General features: G+C 60.7%; 1 protein-coding gene and 1 non-coding gene across 6 annotated transcripts in view; both read left to right on the top strand.

Annotated features, from left to right (window-relative positions):
- Positions 1–12,912, top strand: part of GAK (cyclin G associated kinase) — a 53,153-nt gene that overhangs the window by 17,959 nt on the left and 22,282 nt on the right. For all 5 annotated transcript variants that reach the window (XM_057546886.1, XM_057546888.1, XM_057546885.1 and 2 more), the window contains 6 exons: positions 450–575; positions 1,566–1,655; positions 2,980–3,115; positions 3,347–3,459; positions 5,003–5,075; positions 6,626–6,749. In XM_057546886.1, coding sequence (XP_057402869.1) covers positions 450–575; positions 1,566–1,655; positions 2,980–3,115; positions 3,347–3,459; positions 5,003–5,075; positions 6,626–6,749 — 662 coding nt within the window. The remainder of the gene's footprint in view (positions 1–449; positions 576–1,565; positions 1,656–2,979; positions 3,116–3,346; positions 3,460–5,002; positions 5,076–6,625; positions 6,750–12,912) is intronic.
- Positions 10,234–10,306, top strand: TRNAE-UUC (transfer RNA glutamic acid (anticodon UUC)). Its single transcript has one exon. It is a non-coding gene; the product is annotated as a tRNA-Glu (tRNA).

Here is a 12,912-nt window from a genome sequence, read left to right on the forward strand (position 1 = left end):
CTGTGCCTTCCTGTTAGGAGTGCAGTCTGGGTCCCTGTTTGTTTTGGATTTAAAAATTCGTCTCATTTATTCACAGTTTCTGAATAAGAGGTCTTTTGTGTATCTTTAGTTAGATTTCTTCTTTAGTTATTGATGTGTTTGATTACTTTTAAATGCTATGTTCATTTTTTTCATGTTCTAAGTTTTTTAAAGGCTTTCATTGTATATCCTACGTTACTAGGTCAAGTTATCTTTGATTTGTCGTGGATTTTAACTTCCGTTTGTTTCTCTGAGCATCCCATTTCGAGGTACATGCACCGACTTTGCTCAGAAAGAAGTGTCCCCAGGCCCGGGAGGCCTCCTGGCCTCTCTGCCTTCAGGGCCTCTCCCCACCGGGCGCCACGCCCCATGCGTGTCCACGGTCCAGCCTGCACCCCGAGTTCATAAAGACCGTCTTTGGAACTTCGCAGGTTGAAAATTTACTGCTCAGTAACCAGGGGACCATTAAGCTGTGTGACTTCGGCAGTGCCACGACCATATCGCACTACCCGGACTACAGCTGGAGTGCCCAGCGCCGAGCCCTGGTGGAGGAGGAGGTGAGCGCGGGCCCGGGCCGGGGGGCTCGGGAGGCCCGGGAAGCACCCTCACTCACCACACGCCACCCCTGGCTGTTTCTGCCTTGCCTTTTCTTGTTGTAGCAAAAAATGTAACATGAAATTTACCACCTTAGCCACTTTTAAGCACGCGGTTCAGTGGCCTTCAGTGCTTTCACGTCTCCACAGCACCTCTGTCCTCTCCAGGACTTTTTCATTATCCCAAACGCAGCAATTTAAAAAATCATGTAAAAACCTACCTTCAAGGGACATTGGGCAGCTCCCACAGGAGCCGCAGGGGAGACGGGTGGGCCGTGGCCGGGGGGCGAGGGTGCCACCGTCAGCCCGTGCACGTAAGCAGCCCACGGGGGCCGCACGAGCAGAGAGAGCGATCCGAGATGGAGCCGGGTCCTGAAGCGGAGCGCTGGGTGGAGGCTCCGCCAGGCAGGTGTCTATTCCTGGCCGCCCGCGCCCTGCTGTCCCTCGGGACCTGCGCTCCCAGTGACGCGCCCACGTCTCGGGGCTGCAGACGCGTTCCCTGCCAGGTGGTGGGCAGAATTGAGGGGGCGGAAAGCCTTGGCCGCGTGAGCGGGGGCCGGGCTGGAGCCGCCTGGTGGGGCTCTGAGTCACGTTTCCCAGGGCGGATCCGCAGAGCTGCGCGGCCCCGCCCCCGTCCCGCTCCCGCACCTGGTGCCCCGAGCCCCCACCTGTTCGTTGTTGACGAGGACTCGTGGGCGCCGTTCTCTTCACGGGTCACGGTTCTGTGTGTCCATGGTTGCTGTGGCGCGGAAATGCCCCAGACATGCTTCGGGCTGGCCCCCATGTTCCTTGACCCCCTCCCGGCGGGGCCCAGCCACAGAGCCGCTCGTGGGACCGCCCCGGGCCAGGGCTCTTGGCGGGCGCCGACTGCCGCGGCGCAGGGACCACCGTGCAACGTAGCGGCTATCGCTCGCCTGTGACTTTTCCTCTGATACGTTTGTGTCCTTTCTTTAGATCACCAGGAACACGACTCCCATGTACAGGACGCCGGAGATCGTGGACTTGTACTCGAACTTTCCGATTGGTGAGAAGCAGGACATCTGGGTAAGCCGCTTGCCCGCAGCGCGTGGGCAGCCCCGCCACAGCTGGCGCAAGGCCCTGGGTCGCAGGCTCCAGCCTGCTGGTCCCCTCAGCCTCCCTTCTCTTTTCCTCTTGGCTTGTTCTTCCTTTTTTTCAACAGCGCTTGTGATGCTGTTAGCGGAGATGTGCTGATGGGGGTGGGGTGGGGTCGGGGGGTGGGTAGCAGAATGGGTGCAGGTGCTGCGCGGGCTCTGGGCCTGAGACAGGTCGCTCCTGCACCCTTGGGCCTGAGCTCTACTGGTCGGAGCCCCTTCACGGGGCCGGGGGTTCATGAAGCCACAGTTCACGTGGCCAGATAGAGGACCTCCCAGATGGCCTTGCAGCTATATGCTGACCTGGTGATGGCCGGAGCGATGGCCGGGCCTGATGCCTTGCAGGGGGTCTCAAAGTGAGGTCAGGCCACACACTTGGGGTGACCCTTCACGTCTCCTGGAACATGTCCCATCGATGGAGGGCAGTCCTTGTATGCAGTGAGTGTGCGGCCTGGCTGAGCGGGTATCTGCTGACCCCTTGGTTCAGAGTCAGGTACAGAGCTCGGGGAGCTTAGCGCCGAGCACAGGGCACTGCTCCTGCCCGTCTGAGGTGTCCTGCGGCCTCCCTGGTGTCCCTAAGAGCAGGGACATATGGCCCTGAACCCCCGCGCCTCGAGGCTTATGGTCTAGGCCCATCAGGCCCGAGTCCGGCCTCAGCCCCGCCGTGGATATGAGTCCCTGTCCTGGGGGTAGGTGGAGACTCTTTGACACACATGAGCTGGTCAACCCCAAGTGGGCGCCCTCAGCCTGTCCCAGCCCAAGAACCACGTGCACGCACACACGCGGGAGTTGGAAGGCAGGTCTGGAGTCGGCGCCGGGGCTTGGCCTGGTCTGGGCCCAGAATGGGCTGCTCCCCCAACACACTGGTCGGGTTGGGTTCCCCACCATGCTCCCGTGGCTGGTGCTGTGGTGGAAACGTGGCGGGGACACTGACGCTTGGGTTCAGGGCCGACGCCGTGGAGCCTCGCCAGCCCCCAGATTCATCCCCAGCGCTCACGTTAGCCAGAGAAGCATGGCGGGGACACCTTCCTTGCAGTCGCCCGGCCACGTGCCCCTCCGCACAGCCGGCCGGCCGGTAGATCCCCACACTGGGTTGTAGGAACTTTGCATCTTGGAAGGACCTTTTGATCAGAGCGAAGGATTGGAGTTTGTTGGCCGCTCTGACCGGGATAGTCTCTGTGCCTGGCAAGCGTGTACCGTGGCCAGATGGGCCGGGGCACAGATCAGACCCGGCAGGCCTTGCCCATCTCCCGCAGGCCCTGGGCTGCATCCTGTACCTGCTCTGCTTCGGGCAGCACCCGTTTGAGGACGGGGCGAAGCTTCGCATCGTCAACGGGAAGTACGCGATCCCTGCCGACGACACACGCTACTCCGTGTTCCACGGCCTCATCCGTAAGTCCCACCTGCCGGCGTCCCCGGCACCCCTGTGAACACTCGTCCCGAGCGGCTGCTTCCGGCGATTTTGTTCCTCACGTTGTCATCCCTCGCTTGCTTTTAAAATCAGTAACGTAAGCAAAACGCGGGGCCTCCGGGGTCCCTAGCCCCTGCAGAGCAGGTGGTGCTTGCCGCCCAGGACCCCGGCCTCGGCGCCCACAGGACGAGCACACGCTGCCTCTGCCCTAGGTGCCATGCTCAGGGTCAACCCCGAGGAGCGGCTGTCCATCACGGAGCTGGTGAACCAGCTCCAGGAGATCGCGGCCGCCCGCAGCGTGAACCCCAAGTCGCCCGTCACCGAGGTAGGCCTCCGTGTGCAGCTTGCGGTCCCACTGTCTCGACGCCGCTTTAGAGCCGGGTGACCCAGCTCCACGGGCTCGCGGCCCTCGCACATGGAGGAGCCCCCAGGCCGCGGGGTCGCCTGAGGAGAAGTGTGCCGCCACGTGGGGTCTCCGGAGTTCGAAGCAGAGCCGGGGGAAGGGCTGGAAGGCAGGGGCTGGAAGCGGACCCAGATGTCTAGTAGGTGCGGTTCATAGAGGCTGGTAGCCGTCACAGGTCAGCCTGGGCTGCCCAGTGGCCTTTACAGAAAACGTGTGCCCCTGGTGGGTGGCAGAGGCTCCGGTGGCGCAGGGGGGGCCATAATCTGGGGGCAGCCAGTCTGCGTGTGTGCCGCTGGCCCTGCTCCGCGGTGTGGGTGGAGATGCCCATGGAACGACACAGGCCGCTGGGCAGTGGGGCTCGTGAGCACATTGTGCTCTTAGCGCTTCTAGAACCCAGGGCCTGCGGGTCAGACGTTAAACCCCTTCTGTAGGGTTCTTCTGCCCGGGGCCTCGCGGGGAGAGAAGCCAGCCGCCCACGGGGCAGCACGGGCACACAGGCCCCGATAGACTCTGAAACCAGGAGAGCACCGCATGGGAGATGGGGCTGAATCCATAAACGGGCGTGCGGGGGAGGACTCAGGAGAGCCCGAGGCAGCAACGCGTCCTCCGACGAGCCTTGGGGCGCGTTCGTTCCCTGGAACTTCGGAGGAGGTGTGGCGGCCTGCAGTCGCTTTGGGAGAGGCTGTGTGCTGTCACGTAGCTGATGAAACACAGAACTGGGGGTCTGTGAGGAAAAGACACGGTCGGTCTAGCAGACACACCTGCTTCACGCCAGCCTGTGTGTTGCTTGTAAGACCGTGTGGAGCATTCCTATTAACACTGGTCGCCTCCAATGCACCACAGGGCACAGAAGCCACACCACGTATATCTTGTTGCTGAGCCTAACGTGGTAAAACGTTAACCTGGTGAAAAGAACGTTTTTTAAAACCCCACGAGAAACCGCAAAGCGACTTCTATATAACTTATAAACAGAGCAGCCGTGGAGCTGCACGTACCTAAAGTGGGACGAGTGCGAGGCCGGCACTCGAGTGGGGCTCAGCGCAGCACCGACGTCCCAGGGTCGGCCTAGCCCATTGCCAGGGGCGCCACAAGTCTCCGCAAAGGTTTTGGTGTCGTTGCCGCAGCTGGCGCCGGCCGCGGGCTTGGCCCGTGGGAGATGGCGCCTCGCTGTGCAGCCTGCGGCCCCGCTGCGTGGCAGCACCCCGCCCGGCTCCTGTGTCGACAGCAGAGCCTGTGGCCTTGGCGGGTGGCGGCGTTCACGGCTGCCGCCTCTGTTAAGGCGATGGAGCCGTGCGCCCGGGCGACCCCGAGGATCGGCCCTGGGGTCCAAGACTTGTCGAGACGCTGGGAGGTTCCTTCGTGGCTTTTGTAGTAAATCAGGCGGAGGAGGGTGGACTCGGGGAGCCACGTGCCCCAGACGCGCGGCGCCGTGCGCTGTGCCTGACCTGCGCTGGGACCCTTACAGCTCCTGGAGCAGAACGGAGGCTACGGGCACGCGGCCCCTCCTGCGGGCTCCACAGGCAGCGGCTGCGGTGGAGGTGAGTGCTCCTCGCGCCTGCCGCGCGCCGGGCACCCAGTCTTGCTCTTGCGGGCTGGGGCCCGGCAGCGCGAGGCAGGCTGCACGTTTGGGGTCCCCAGGACCAGTCTCAGGTTCATGGCTCCCTAGCACCCCCAGAACTCAGCGGGGCTGCCACTCAGGCTGCGGTTTAGAACAAGGAAGGAGGACAGAGACCAAGGTCTGGCTGTCCCCTCCCTGTGCTGTCAGGGCTGCCCGGCTCCTCCGAGCCCCGGCACCTGGCCCACAGGGCTGTGGGGTGCCTGCCTGTGTGGCCGCCTCGGCCTCTGGCCCCTTGGGCCCAGCTGCCCCCACAAGTCACTGGTGAGCACGGCCCCTGCCCAGGTAGTGGGGGTGCGCCTTCCACGGCCAGCCCACAGCGACCGTGAGGGCGGCACATTGGGAGGGGGTATGTGAGAAAATAGAGCGGCCGTGCGGGGGGCCGGGGACCAGAGGGTCCGAGTCCGCTGGTTGAGAAGAGGGGCTCAGATGGGGAGACAGTTGTGGCAGCAGGACAAGTGGGGCTAGTGGGCTTTTCTCACGACTGGGGCGTGTTTGCTGAGAGGTTCGCGCTCCGATCGTCCGGCGTGCTGGGCGGGTCTGGGCGCCCAGTGCTGGTGCGACGCGGTGTGTCCCGGGAGGTGGGCTGCAGCCAGGGATTAGCGCCCCGGCCCGGGAAACTTCCGGGAGTCCTGCCAGGACCTGCCTCTGCCCTGTGCCCCCGGGGCCGCTGCCCACCTCGCCGTTGGGGCACGGAGTCCACCTCCCAGGTCCTCCCGCAGCTCTCGGCCCCAGGGGTCACTCGGCAGCTGGCCAGCCCGTGTCCTGGCCCCTTGCCCACCAGCGCTATGGGGCCACCTCGAGGCGCCGAGACGAGACCATGCCGTGCACGCGCGTGGGGCGCCCGGCGAAGGCGTCGCGCAGGCAGGGCCCGGGTGGCGGAGAGGCCGCAGACCGCCCCCGCTCTCTGTGCCTCCACAGCCACCGCTGCAGCCCGCACCCCAGGGCTCTGGGGTCTCGGAGCCCTCGTGGGCCACCGCTCCAGTCTCATCAGGGCGGCGGCCAGGAGGCCGCTCCGCCGCAGACCCACTGAGCTGTGGCTCCCGTGGCCTTCCTGTGCCCGGCCGGGGCCGCCCGCACGGCCCTGCTCCCGCACTCTCCCCTCTGCCGTGCGTCTGCGGCCTCTGTATGTGCCGACGTGTCCGTACCTCGGGGGCGGGCTGGTGGCCCTGGCTGGGCCCTGGCACGTGTCCGTCAGTGGTGAGGTCCCTGCTGGTGTCCAGCGAGCGCTCAGAGTGAGTGGGGTGAACGTCCTGGAGCCAGGGACGCCCGCGTGCGCCCAGAGGCTCCGGCCCGCCGACGGTGTCCAGGTCCTGCCCTTGCGAGAGGGCCCGGGGTGCCTGGCTGCACGCTCCGCGGGCGCTGCACCCGGATGCGGAGCGCTGGTGGCTGGGTCAGGGGACACGTGGCCGCTGCAGGTGCTGGTGGCTCTGGCGGGCCCTGCCACATCCTAAGGCTCGTCTCTGCTTGCAGGCCTGGTGGTCGCCGAGTACGACCAGCCCTATGGCGGGCTCCTGGACATCCTGCGGGGCAGCACCGAGCGCCTCTTCACCAACATCAAGGACACCTCCTCCAAGGTCATCCAGTCCGTTGCCAAGTGAGTCGAGGGCACACCGGCTCGTGGGTTCTCTGCAGTGAACTTTCGAAACCCTGGGTGCGGCCCTGCCTCCAAGCCTGGCCGAACCCGCCCTTGGGGCCGTGGGTGAGCGGCCCGTGCTCAGCGCCAGCCCGGCCCCCCTGCGTGGGCTCAGCCATCGGTCCCCGGCTGCGCTTCTTCCCCCTCAGTAGAGGGAGCACGGTGGGAAAGCAGACACGCTGGCTCCGGCCGCATCCCTTCCCTGAGGGGGGCCCTGTCCACGGAGACCGTGGCCACAGTACACGACCTGTTCGTGCCGTTCTCCGAGCGGTCTCGGCTTTGACCAGGGAGTTTCCGGGAGCGTTGGGGGTTACCTCTGACGTGTCACCTGCCTCGTCCAGGGGCAGGGGCAGTGGTTTGTCGTGTCTGTGAGCCCCGTGGTCCTCCACAAGTCGTGCGGGCCTTGGCCTCATTTTCTTTGTGCCGTGATCATTGTTTTGTGTCCACAACTGTTGGCAACACAGGCAACAGCCCACGGGTTTGTGCACGAGTCTGCCCACGTGTGAGCACGCGCGTGCATGGGAGCACACGTGTGTTGTGTGTGAGAGCTAGCGTGTGCGTGCACACGTGTGTGTGCTGCTGTCGGTGGGCTCCGTGGCCCCCGTGTGCTTTGCCTCTGATGTGACCTTACGTGACGAGAAGAAACTCAGTTCCCACTGAGCGCAGGGGTCCGGCAGTGCAGGGTGCCTGCTCGCACCTGCGTCTGTGGCCCTTTGCAACATCCCGGGCTGCACCTCGTAGCTGGTGGAAGGGTCAGATGTACGATTGTGCATTCATGGTGCCCGGCTCTCCGGAGTCTTGTCCACGGAGACGGGAGCGTCATGTGGGCCGAGGCTCTGGGTGCGAAGGCCAGAGGGTCCCGGACGGGGCGTGGACGGGCGGAGGTGACTGCTCGGCGCTTACCGATCACCTGCCCGTGGTGTTCCTGCAGCCGCGCTCCCAGGGCGGGGTGATCTCACGTGACGGCGCTGAGCAGGCGGCTCTGCGTGCGTGTGGCCGCACCCCGGCCCGCGGCCGTCCCCATACTTTCTGCCGACAGGGGAGGCGTCAGGGCAGCGGGTCCCACGGCCCCACTCTTGTCCTTCCATCTTCCTCCCAGCGGGGTTCATCATGGGGTCTCGGGGCTGACCCGGGCTGGAATGGCAGACCCGACAACAATGAACGGGACGTGAGAGAAGCCACTCGGCCTCGCCCAAGGAAAGAAACCAAGTTCCCACACGGCTGAGACGCCATCTCCCCGCCCCCGCAGGTCTCTAGTGGGCCCAGCGTCCCTGGCCTCGGGGGAGGCTGCTGGGAGAATGGACGCTGCCCCGGCCTCTGCACCCAGGAACCATGATGACGGGCACCTGGGGGGGGCGGCGCGCTGGGCATCACGTACCTGCTCGTGTTGTGAAAAGCAGAGTTTCGGGTGAACGGTCGGGCCTGAGAGTTGCCTGTGAGGGTGGGGGTGACGGAGCTCTGCCCGGATTTAGCTGCCTTCACGCCCGACTTGGCTCGCAGCCGCGTTAGAGAGCCTGATGGGCCGCGTGGTGGCATTGGGGCCGCACACACCCGGGGCAGGGCCTCGCAGCAGTAGGAACGGGGGTTTCCTAGAGTAAGGGGAAAGGTGCGTGCGTCGGGTCCCAAGACCACCCCCAGGGTCCCGAATCTCCGGAGGACACCTGAGACCCACTGCCGAGCGGTCCTCGTAGCTGCGAGTTGTTTCAGAGAAAGGACACAGCTCAGCTCCCCGTGGAGTCACGGACAGACTGACGGGCCCACTGAATTCCCAGCCGAGCTGCGAGGACGGGCCCCGGAGACCGGGGCCCGTGGGGCTGCTCATGGGGCACTTGAGCCCTCGGCTCCCCAGGCTGCAGGTCTCCGCATGGACCACGTTTTCTACAGGCATTTGGGGCGCATGGCCACTCCTGTCAGTCGTGAGAACGGGGAGAGCCCTCCTGCTCTCGCCGGACGCCTGCCGGGGCGAGCCTTGCCTGCAGCCCCCTGAGGACCAGGGGCAGGCTGGGTACCGCCTTTCGCCCAGGACGCCTGCCGGGGCGAGCCTTGCCTGCAGCCCCCTGAGGACCAGGGGCAGGCTGGGTACCGCCTTTCGCCCAGGACGCCTGCCGGGGCTAGCCTTGCCTGCAGCCCTCTGAGGACCAGGGGCAGGCTGGGTACCGCCTTTCGCCCAGGATGCCTGCCGGCAGTGAAAGAAGTCTGGGAGCCCCTGTGTTTGTGAAGTTGGTTTAGAAATACAGTGTGAGCTCATTCGTTTGGGGACTCCCCACTGAGAAGGCCCAGGGCCAGTGACAGCCCCGGCCCTGGACTGTGGCCTGTAACTGCCCTTCCCACAGAAGGGACGGCCTCCGCGAGGCCAGGAGGCGGTGGGCTGGACCCCGGGGCTTCCCGGAAAGCAGGGAGGCCACCCCACCCTGCCCCTGTCCCCGTCACAGGGAAGGAGCCAGGCACGGGGACCTGGTCTCGAAGGATGCTGGCTGCAGCCGGGGGGCATCCCAGCAGTGACAGGCTGGCACGTTTGCAGTGAACGCCTCCTGGTTCTTTGTTCGCCAAACCCACAAACGAGCAGAGGATCCGCACGGAAACGGCCTTCACCCTGCAGGGTCAGACAGGTGCAGCGGCCACGGTGCTTGAGCTCACTGAGGGGGTCCTCCAGGCGGAGCCCCGTGTGCTGGGCTTCAGGCCTGCCACAGGAAGGTCCAGTTAGGGCCTGGTGATGGAGACCCTCCAGGGCCACTGCCAGCCCCTCGGCCGCAGGCAGGCCCTTCATCTCAGGGTATGTGGACCCAGGAGTCCCGGGGTCTATCCGGAGGAGGACCGTCCCCGCGTGTGCAGCCTGTCCCGTGTGGCCTCCAAGAGGCGTGGCTGGCTTGTGGGCCTGACCCTGAGCCCTCACCTGTCTGTGGTCTCATTTGTTTCTCACCAGTTTTAGGTCAGACCCTACACGTCCACACGTCCTAGAGCCCCCGTGCCAGGTCCTCACAGACGCCCCCACCAGGCACCCCGAGTTCCCAGCCCGGCGGTGTCTGCACTCAGTGTTGACCTGCCCCTCCCCACTGCCACGGGTGCCCCGGCCCCTCCTCGGGGACAGTGGGGTGGGTGGCCGGGCCCTGCCAGCTTCCCCAGCACTAGGTATCCCATGTGGAGCCCCGTGGGCCTGGGGGCGCGAACCTCTGGCCGCGTGTCCTCGTGAACTGCTGCTCTTACCCTGCTCTCTTTTTCATGTTGGGTTTTTGTTTTTCTTACTGATTTTACATTACATTCTATAGACCAGCTTTTTCATACAGGGTAAGCACGGCAAATGCTTTCTTCTTGTCTGTTGCTCGTTTTAATTAAAACACAAGTTTTTCACAGTTCCCTTTCCGTCTTTTGTCTTCTCGTTTAGGAAGCCTTTCGTGCCCCAAGTTGTAAATAGATCAGACCTGATTTAAAACACATCCTAGGGACTTCCCTGGCGGTCCAGTGGTTAGGACTTGGCACTTTCACTGCCGAGGGCCCAGGTTCGATCCCTGGTCAGGGAACTAAGATCCCACAAGCCATGCGGTGTGGTGGAAAAAAAACACACACATTTTAAATGTCTGAATTTATTATAAATGTACCTTTTAATAGCTTTGTTGTTGCACATTTGGCTTTTTAATCCACCTGGACCTCCCTCTGGGGACTTTTCTCGATTCTTGCTCACTTCTCCCTGACAGGCGCAGCCCCTCTGCCGACGACCAAGCCGGGCGCTGTCCCGGGTCGTCCTGCGAGCCCCTCTCGGCCCCGCAGCCCGCGCTCTGTTGTCTGGGCGACAGGCCTTCCTCCCTCCCCCCAAGCACATTGGCCGTTCTCACTCATCTGTTTCTTCACGTGAATTCTGGAATAAACCTGTCAAGTTGCCTGCGTGGTCGTTGAGGGTGTAGCGTTTTATCTACTTCATGGTCAGTTTGGGGACAGTTGGTCTCCGTAGTGCTGACTCTCCTGCTGGCTGCACAGGGCGGCGGGGGGCTTCCCGTGGCAGCGCGACTGACCCCTGCCCAGGCCCGGCCTGCGGAGGGCACCGCGTGCTGCCGCCGCACCCTGCTGACACTGACGACCGAAACATTAGACGCGAGTGGGGACGTGTGCCGTCTTTACGTGTAGGCGAATTCATATCGTAAAGGTCGTGTTGCTCCTCAGTTAATCTGTAAGTTCTTTGCCATAAAAATAAAAATCCTGATGTCGTTTCCACAGATCTCAATCTCAAAATTCACATGTAAGTTATCCAAAATTGCCGGCAAGGTTTTTAAAAATAAGAAGAGACAAACCCTGTTCTTTATCAATTTTTTTCAAACATCTGTTGTGTTGTTACAAGTGTTTAGACTCACGCTTGACATGTACTTGGGTGGGGATAGTATAAAACGTGAAATGTGAGTCTAAAAGAAAATAACAGACGAATGGGTCTGTGTTGCTGAGACCACGGGTAGCCGTGCAGAAGAAGAAAAAATTGGGTCCCGTCTAATAACAGCCAGATACAGTAGTTCTGATTTGTTAAAAGATCTAATTGTGAAAGGCAATTTCTTAGGAAAAACTAATAAAATATAGAGGAACATTTTTTTTTAAATATATATGCTAGGTATTATTTTTTTTAATTTTATTTATTTATGGCTGTGTTGGGTCTTCGTTTCTGCACGAGGGCTCTCTCCAGCCGCGGCAAGTGGGGGCCACTCCTCATCGCGGTGCGCGGGCCCCTCACTATCGCGGCCTCTCTTGTTGCGGAGCACAGGCTCCAGACGCGCAGGCTCAGCAATTGTGGCTCACGGGCCCAGTTACTCCACGGCATGTGGGATCCTCCCAGACCAGGGCTCGAACCCGTGTCCCCTGCATTGGCAGGCAGACTCTCAACCACTGCGCCACCAGGGAAGCCCCTAGAGGAACATTTTTATAACACCAGAGTAAGGAAGATATCTTAAATGTGACAAAAAATATATAAGCCATGGAGAAAATGGTTAATAAATTTAACTAACTTAAAAATTCTCTGTTCCTTGAAAAAACACATTTCTTTAACAAAAAGATGTGGCACTGATTGGGAGTAAATATGTTCAAACTATGTAACTCACAAACAAATAGTATCCATTATATACAGTGGATTATGAAAATTAATAGGAAAATGAAAAAATGCCTAAAGGAAATTAACAGAGGACAAACTATGAATAAACTACAAGGAGATGCTCAGCTTCATATTACTTTGTAGATGGCATAGTTGGGTCATATATTTTGATCCACTCTGACAAGCTCTGTGTTGATTGGTGTATTTAGACCGTTGGTGTTTAAAGTGTTTATTGGTACACAGGCCGACCCCGCTTTACTGCGCTTCTTACGCAGGAGGGTCTGTGGCCGCCCTGCGTCAAGCGAGTCTGTCGGCACCTTTTTCCAACAGCATCTGCTCACTTTGTGTCTCTGTGTCCCGTTTTGGTAATTCTCGAAGTACTTCAAACATTTCCTCATTATTGTATTTGTTATGGTATCTGTAATCAGTGGTCTTTGATGTTACTGCTGAGACTCACTGAAGGCTCAGACAATGGTTAGCATTTGTTAACAATAAAGCATTTTTAGTTACAGGGATGGGCACTGTCTTTTGGGCATAACACTGTTGCACATTAATAGACCACAGTGTTGCGTAAACGTGATGTTTAGACGCGCTGGGAACCAAAACGTCCATACGCGTGGCCCCTTTGCTTCACTGCACGGGGCTGCAGCCGAGCCCGCAGTGTCTCCGCGGCACCTGGGGTTGGATTAATAGCCACCCTATTTGTTACTGTTTTCTAGTCTTCGCCGTTGTTCTTTGGTGCTTTTTTGTCTTCCACTCTTTTTCTGTCTTCTGTGGTTTTAATTGAGCATTTTATACGATCCCTTTTCTCTCCTTTCGACCTTATCAGTTATACTTCTTTTTTCTGCTGTTTTCAGTGGTCGCCCTAGAGTGTGCCCACTTACCAGCTAACCCAAGTTCACTTTCAAACAGCATATTATCACTTCCCAGGCAGTGGGTGTGCTTCATAATGCCACAGAAATCCTAATTCCTCTCTCCTGGCTCTTGCATCATTGTTCATTTCACTTGTACACAGGCATGTTTGAGTATGTGTGTCTATACGTGAAATATGTACATAGG

Source organism: Balaenoptera acutorostrata, chromosome 5 (genome assembly GCF_949987535.1).
Source record: "Balaenoptera acutorostrata chromosome 5, mBalAcu1.1, whole genome shotgun sequence".
Lineage (NCBI taxonomy): Eukaryota > Metazoa > Chordata > Mammalia > Artiodactyla > Balaenopteridae > Balaenoptera > Balaenoptera acutorostrata.